Source organism: Mastomys coucha, unplaced genomic scaffold (genome assembly GCF_008632895.1).
Source record: "Mastomys coucha isolate ucsf_1 unplaced genomic scaffold, UCSF_Mcou_1 pScaffold22, whole genome shotgun sequence".
Lineage (NCBI taxonomy): Eukaryota > Metazoa > Chordata > Mammalia > Rodentia > Muridae > Mastomys > Mastomys coucha.
Window position 1 is genome coordinate 65,990,277 of NW_022196905.1, and position 8,089 is coordinate 65,998,365.

The 8,089-nt window shown below is 43.4% G+C and overlaps 1 protein-coding gene across 18 annotated transcripts in view; it reads right to left on the minus strand.

Moving 5' to 3' along the window:
- Nucleotides 1-8,089, minus strand: part of Fryl (FRY like transcription coactivator) — a 239,220-nt gene that overhangs the window by 167,684 nt on the left and 63,447 nt on the right. For 7 of the 18 annotated variants that reach the window (XM_031342661.1, XM_031342652.1, XM_031342651.1 and 4 more), the window contains exon 1: nt 3,363-3,443. In XM_031342661.1, coding sequence (XP_031198521.1) covers nt 3,363-3,366 — 4 coding nt within the window. In that variant the 5' untranslated portion in view covers nt 3,367-3,443. Of the gene's footprint in view, nt 1-3,362; nt 3,445-3,465; nt 4,091-6,563; nt 6,692-8,089 lie in introns of those variants that run through there. The other 11 variants (XM_031342660.1, XM_031342658.1, XM_031342654.1 and 8 more) reach the window with 4 other exon arrangements.

Below are 8,089 nucleotides of genomic sequence, written 5' to 3' on the forward strand. Positions count from 1 at the left end.
TTTTACCCATGTAGTAAGAAGATACATGTCTTACAAGCTCTTACTGTTAGTCTAATAACAGAAATCTTTTCTTCGTTTGTTACTTGCTTTCATTTTTAAACTTTGTTTAGCCACTTAAAGAGAGGAAAACAACCTGGGGCTGGAAACTTTGTCCCTGTGGTAGTTAACTCCACTGACAATCTAGCTGGCTGGGTAGCATCCATAGAGTTAGTAAAGCACAGACAGAATTAACTGAGAGCAGACAGCTGCCCCGCATGTGGGTAGCATCACCCCACAGCCTGGGATCCCAGATAGAATAAAAGGTAAAGAGTAGTAAGTCCCATAGGGCAGGCATATTCATCCATTCATTCATTCTCCCCCCACCCTTCCTGGATGTCATGATGAGAGCCCGTCACCTCCGCCATGGTGGACTGAAACTAGAAGCCTCAAGAAATGTTTTCCTCCTTGTGCTGCTTTTCTCACATATCCTGTTTTAACAGAAAATCTGACTAACCCATCAGGAGTGAAGAAGGGAGGGATAGGGAGGGAGGAGGGAAGGAAGAAAGCTGTTGTTTTTAATATTTATTTTATGTGTATATGTGGGTCCTGAATGCATGTATGTATACCAAGCATAAGCCTGGTGCCCACAGAGGCCAGAAAGATGTCAGATCCCCCTGGGGACTGGAGTTGGCGGCAGTTGTGAGCTGCCACATGGGTGCTGAGAACAGAACCAGGTCCTCTGGGAGAGGAGCAAGCGCTCTTAACTGCTGAGCCATCTCTCCAGCCCATATCATGATTTAAGGGTGGGGTGACAGAGATGGTTCCTGGGGGAAAAAAAACACCCCCAAGCCAACCGATGAGCTGAGCTAGAATCCCAGTGGTGGAAGATGAGGATTCTAGATTCTCATCTCCACCTGCAGGCTGTGGTGTGTCCCCACATTCACTCACACACACACACACACACACACACACACACACACACACACCAGCCAGAGGTGGCACATGCCTTTAATCCCAGCACTTGGGAGGAGGAGGCAGGCAGATTTCTGAGAAATATACACACACATACAGAGAGAGAGAGAGAGAGAGAGAGAGAGAGAAACATACACACACACACAAACACACACTCACTTGAGCACACACAAACACACACACACAAATAAGTAAACTTAAAAAAAAAAAAAAAGCAAAGCCAAAAAAACAAAAAGAAAAACTGGGGTTGGAAGGATGACTCAGCAGATAAAGGCATTTACCACACAAACCTAACAATTGAGCACCATCCCTGGAACCCACATTAAGGTGAAATAAGAGGACACAGACTACAAAGTGTCTTCTGACCTCCCTATGTGTGCCCCTCCCCAACACACACAAATAAAAAGTGAAAAAGAAAGTCTTTTTTTTTTTTTAAGATTTATTTTATTTATGGTTGTACAGATGGCCGTGAGCTATCATGTGTGTGGCTGCTGGGAATTGAACTCAGGACCCTGCTGGCCCTGCTCACTCTGGTGTAATTCACTGTAGCTATCCTTAGACGCACCAGAAGATGGTGTCAGATCTCATTATGGGTGGTTGTGAGCCACCATGTGGTTGCTGGGATCCGAACTCAGGACCTTCAGAAGAGCAGTCAGTGCTCTTAACCTGCTGAGCCATCTCGCCAGCCCAAAAAAGAAAGTCTTACAGGCATGGAAAAGAAAGTCTTACAGGCATGGAAAAGAAAGTCTTACGGGCATCGTCCTTAGTTAACATTATTGCAAACCTCTGATCAGTATACTTTGTAACATGTGAGCGGCAGCTACAAAGTGTGGCCATTGGAAGAAACAATCCCAGGTCAAGCTCAGAAATAAAAGGAACCATAGAAACAGGTGTGGCATGTTACAGTTCAATGCCAACTCCAATCAAGCCAGGTGTGGCACGCAATAAGGAAAAACTTAAGTGTCTCAGGACTGAAAGCGAAAGAAGGAAAAGTGAATTTTGAATGCCTCACACAAGCTGCAGACAGAGTCCACACACTGCCAGACTCGAGGGTAGGCTGGCTGAATCTCTGAGTTTAACTCAAATCAAAAGGTAGCCTCCAGCCCTTCCTCACCCTCTAGAAGTGTGAGAAACAGCTAACATCTGATACCAGGAAGTCATGGACAGCAACATAGACCTGCAGATGCTGTGTTGTGGAGAACCGTTGCACCAAAGCCAGTCACCAAAGCGGAAGGATCTTGCCTCCATTTGGAGACAGGACCTGGAGCAGCCCAGGTGGACCTGGACAGATGGAGGTATAGTATGCACGTCAAGTGTCACGCCTCTGGCTTCCACCCCTGCAGTGTCTAGGATTACAAGCCTGTGAGCCTTCATACGTATTTTCTTTACTTAAAAAGGAAAAACAAAAAACAAAAAACCTCCCTATTCTTTTACATAATTGGTACATTTAAAACAGAAATTATGGTTTCTCATAAATACAACTGTACTTTTAAAAACTGACGTGAAACAACGTCAGGGAGAATACGAAGTAACAGACTGCAAAATCCTGCCTGAGATTTAAACTGGAAACTCCCTGAAAGGTAATATCACAATGTCTGCCCCAATTTTAAAAGCGCATGGAAATTTATACTAAGAAGCAATCACCAGCAGATATGAACCGACACAAAAATGAATAATTATGTAATATTTTAGTGACTCAAAACTGAAATCAGAGTAAATTTTATTCGTGTTTGCGCTTAAAAGATGAAATGAGTCTGTCCCAAGCTCTCCCTAAGGTCAGGTGTGTTTGAAAGGACACGGAGACACAGCTGTGAGGCAGCCAGCAGCAGAGAAGGCATCAGGGCCCTCAGAGAGCTGCTTCTTACATATTTCTAACAAAGACTCAGAAAGCCTCCACTGGAAATTTCAAAGAGAGCGTTTTCCCATTTGCCACTGCCCTGGGTAGACCTGACTCAGGGATCCTATGTGCTCAGCAGCTCGTTTGCTTTTGAAGGGTTGAGATCTCACAAGGCGCCTTCCACAGGCTAAGTGCTCTACCATGAGGTACAGCCTACCCAAATACTTGTTATCTTTACAACAAAGCAGTTAACTTTTTTTTAAAACAAAAAATAAGTCACTTTTCTAGTTGGCAGATCAAACTCAGTATCTTATTTATTTGTTTCCCCCATGGGTTTTAATAATATTTTTGAGTAACACTTCCTCAGAATATTTCCCAAAGAGCATCAGAGTTATCAGGCTTGATGATTGACACCATTTTACATCATTTGCTTCCCTCTCTAAATGAAAACAAAACTTCTAATATTCAAAGACTTAGGTTAACTGTAGTTCCTTTAGGACACATTTTTAATACTTAAACCTTACTTTCCTGTGGTAATTTTTAAAAGAACTAAAACAACGCCTTTTTACTTTACCCATTTGTTGATGTAGACATCTGTCATTGTGATTCCCACACAATGTCTTCCCGCCTGGGTCACCCACTGTCCTCTCAGAGGAAGTTGAACAGAGTCTTCGCACCTTAAGTAATCTGGGGGAATTTCCTTCAATCTTCTCTCTGGCATCCAAAACCAAGTCTCCCGAGAGGACAGGAGGCACGACTCTCTTTAAAAAATCCATCTTAAGGCGCTTCTTCTACATTACTAGATCCAGAAGGACAAAGAAAAGGTACAGGGACCAACTTCCTTGATGACTAGTTAAGGGCTATACTATCTGAGGCAAAGAGCAAAGAGACGTCATGTGAGCCGAGGCGGTACTAGAGCCGAGGCGGTCAGCCACCAGCTGTTTGGAAGCTGATGTTTTAGGACATTACTGTTTGTGCTGATAACAGTTTCAGTCTGTGAAACTGCAGGCCACATCTGTCTGCCCTTCTACAGTGGGTGTTAACCGCAATACTCATGCCATAAAATGCTTAGCATCTATGAGGTTAAACATTTAGACTCTGATAGCCTTCACTGTGATAATGTAAAAATAAATTCACTTTGTTCTGGGGTGTACTTTCCTCATATAAACTTAAGCTCTTGAGTGCAAGAGAGTAACTTGTACCCAAAAGGTAATTCTTATCAATTTGAAAATTTGCTACCAGACCTCACAACTTTCACAGAACACAAGGCTGAGCCGGTGAAAACTTTAGACTTTTAAACTTGCACACATACACACACACACACACACAAATCCCCTTTAGAATCAAGCATTCTTCACAATAGTAAAAAACCTAGAATAAGTCATCAAAAGGTGTTGGAGAGATGGCTTAGTGGTTAAGAGTCCTGAGTTTAAGTCCCAGCAACCAATGTGGCTCACAACCATCTGTAATGGGATCTGATTCCTTCTTCTGGTGTGTCTGAAGACAGCTACAGTGTACTCACATTCATAAAATAAATAAATCTTTTTTTAAAAAGTCATTGGCAACAGATCCATCTAAAACATAATATTAAGACCTTGAGAAATGAATCATAAAATGTAATAATATGTGTAGTCATCGGCATCCATCCTTGTTTTTGAAATAACTACAATCCATCCCACAAGGTGGTGAAAGAGCACAAGGGGTTGTTAATCCTACAACCTGGATGTTACAGAAAACAGAAACAGAAAACAGAAAGGCTCTAAAACCTGAGCTAGCAGCCACTCAGGCCTCTCCCTGCCCTGTGGGAGGGAAGGACAGGAGTGTGAGTGACTTGAACAAAGGGACCCCCGAAGGCCAGGTAACTGTGTCTGTTTGGAACTTCAGAAGACTTCAGAATAACTTCAAAATTCGATTTGCTGAGCAAAGCACACACATGAACAACTGCTCTCTTCCAGCAACAGACATGAAAATAAATGTGAAATGTAACATGTCTAAAGACGGAGCAAAGCCATCCCGGCAGACATCATGGGAAATGGCTCTAAAGGAGTGGCTAATCAATGACTGCCTGGAGTCAGGTTCCTGCCCTTGCTCAGACTTAAGGAGTCAATGGCCAAGACCTCGTAAGAGCGGTGGGATATGCTTGCACTCCCAGCACTCCAGAGGAAGGGGCAAAAGAATGGGAAACTCAGAATCATCCCAGCTACAGAATGAACTCAAGGCCACCCTGGGATACTGGAGACCCTGTTACCAAGTAGAGGTTGAGTGGAAGAATCCTGTCTAGGTGAAGAACAGGGAAGGAAGATTTCCATTTCTCTCCCTAAAGTAGTCCTTCTATTAGAAAAACCCCTGACTTTTATAAAACACTTCTAAGAACCACATTCTCTCTCCAAGCTTCCTCTGAGCCTAAAAGGAATAAAATTGATATCTCAGTAACACGTTCCCCACAAACACAGAAAACAGTGTCAAAGCTCTAAGCTGGGAGGTTTCTCACTGCCTGTGGGTGCTCTTTCTTTGTGTTTGCTTGGTGACTGTGCCCTGAGGGGTTTTACACGGTGTGTTTGCTGTTTGCCTTGGGGGCCCCTTTGAGGGCTCTTATCTAAGGAGCCCTGTAACACAGTGGTGTGGAACCACGCTAATGCCAGACAGGAAGCTGCTTGGTGTTTGCTCAGGACACACTGAACCACCTGCTAGGTCCCTTTTAACCCCAAGCTCACTTTCACATCTCAGAAAGGAAGGGGTTGGGGTGCAGAAAGGCAAGCACTGGGTTTCCTTCACACCACAAGTGTTTGCTGGGCAGTTTCTATGACGGTTTGTGCAAAGTACAAAGACTACGAGATCCGATGCCTACATCCAACTAGTCTCCTGTTTGAGGAGGAAACTCAGTTCTCAGAGCTACAACTCTCCCTGCAGGGTAGGCACAAAGCTCTCCTGCACCAAATCTGCTTCCTGGGCTGATCCCTAATAAGTCGAGTGGAAGCCACACTGTCAGCTACCGGGAAACCAGCCCTGGCTGACAGCATTACATTTCCAGTGGGAAACACTATCCATTACAGTCTCTGTCTGAGAAGAAAAGATCAGGAAAACCCATTTACTCCTTACAGTTGGATGAGTTATCTGCTATCTGCTCATATCTTAAATGTCCCCCAGTGGGGGCGGAAGGGAGGACGGCTCCGCAGTCAACAGCACTGGCTGCTCTTGCAGAAGGCCTGGGTTTGATTCCCAAGCAACCACTTGGCGGCTCACAGCCACCTGTAACTCCAGTTCTAGGGGACCTGGTGCCCTCTTTTGGCCTCCATGAGCAACAGGCACAAACACAGTGCAGACATGCATGCAGGCAAAACACCCACACACGTAACAAAAATACAGTAAAATATTAATAATTTTAAAAACCGTGTAAGTCTCTTAATGGCCCCACATATCTAAAATTTGATCCCTAATTTGGTGGTTGAGAGGTAGGGGCTACTGGGAAAGATCAAATCGTTGGAGAGTCATCCTTGAAGAAAGCGGTGGGGTCCTGGCTCCCCACAACCATGTTCAGATTCCCTAGACGAAGGTTCAAAGCAATGAGACAGCAATCCACAGACCAGAACTTCCAAAACCATGAGCTCAAATCAACCTCTTCGCAATTAAATCAATCATGTCAGGAGCACTGTTGGTGTGACGGAAAAGTGACTAACACAGAAGCTATAATCAAAGCTGTGAGCTAAACTCACAGCAGCATTAAAACCTCTTTCTAGACCTCACTCTTAACCTGTAGTGTTTACTGTGATCTTACCGTAGCGCCACTCCCGACTAAGTTCTTGGTGGTGACATGGAGCATCTAATCATGCATGACGCTTGAGCAGTTTGAAGAATTAAGCATTTAGAGGGTAATTGCCCAGATTCAAATAAATGGCTTCGTCTCTGAAGAAAAACAAAACACAACATTTGCCTGTCAGGAATGTTTATAGTTAAAAACGGTTTTTGTGTTAACTTGTATCCATCCCCACTTCTGGTAGCAATCGTTCACCTGGTTCTACCATCTCTTCTGAACATGCCATTTTACTTATTTTTTCTTTAACACTGGAAATTTTCCAGCTGCTGTAAAATTATTGAGAATAATGTAAAGCACCTGCTCCCATTATTCACAAATGCAGCAATTAGCTCCCAGCATATCATCACGTCTCAGTCATAGCTGCATATCCCATCCTTCCCCAGGATTACTCTGAAGCAAAAAGGCAGACCAAATATTTCACATGTAGATAATTCAATATACCTTGCTCTAAAACAAAGGCCTTTATAGTACAAAGCAGCCCACTAGAATACCTGCAGAATACTAATAACTTCTAATATTGACTACCAATCACTGTTCAAATTTCTAAGCATTTTTGTTTGTTTGTTTTTGTTTTTGTTTTTTTGAGACAGGGTTTCTCTGTATAGCCCTGGCTGTCCTGGAACTCACTCTGTAGACCAGGCTTGGCTTCGAACTCAGAAATCCACCTGCCTCTGCCTCCCAAGTGCTGGGATGAAAGGCGTACGCCACCACTGCTCAGCTCCAATCATCTTTTTAACTATCTGCTCTAACCATTGAACAGGATCCAGAGTGGCAAGCATGTTCCTTGGTTCTGTCCTAAACTACATGTTTCTTTTTTTTTTTTTCTGTAACCTATACATTTCTTCCCCCCTTTTCCCCTAGCAATGCTTTTATAAACCAACTGCTGACCTCGCACGTACACTAACATCTTATTCAATTACATGTTTAACACAGTCATTGCACTCATTAAAATACAGCACTGTCAAACAGCTCTTGTATCTATTAGGCACCGTATTTAACAGATCTATAGATCTTCAGGGTGTAGCATTCTATTTTCTAAGAAGCACAGTAAACAAAGTTGACAGCAAAGGCCAAGTTTTCAAAGCCCCAAATCTCACACATAAATATAGATTTTAAAAAATCACACTTTTTCATAATCAGAATGATTGAGACTTGCTGCAATGTTTTACTTTCCATCAAACATTCCCAAATCTATAAATACATGAATATTTACATATATACATGCATACATATACACACACTAATACACACGCACATATAAACACACACACACACACACACACACACAATACCCAGACTGGGCGTGGTGGTGCACACCTTTAGTCCCAGACCTTGGGGGACAGAGGCAGGTAGATCTCTGAGATCTGTGTAGACGAGGCCAGTCTGGTCTACATAATAAGTTCCAGGACAGCCAGGGCTATGTAGAAAGACCCTGCTTCCAAAAAAGAAAGAAGAGAAGAGAAAAGAAGAGGGGAGGGGAGGGGAGG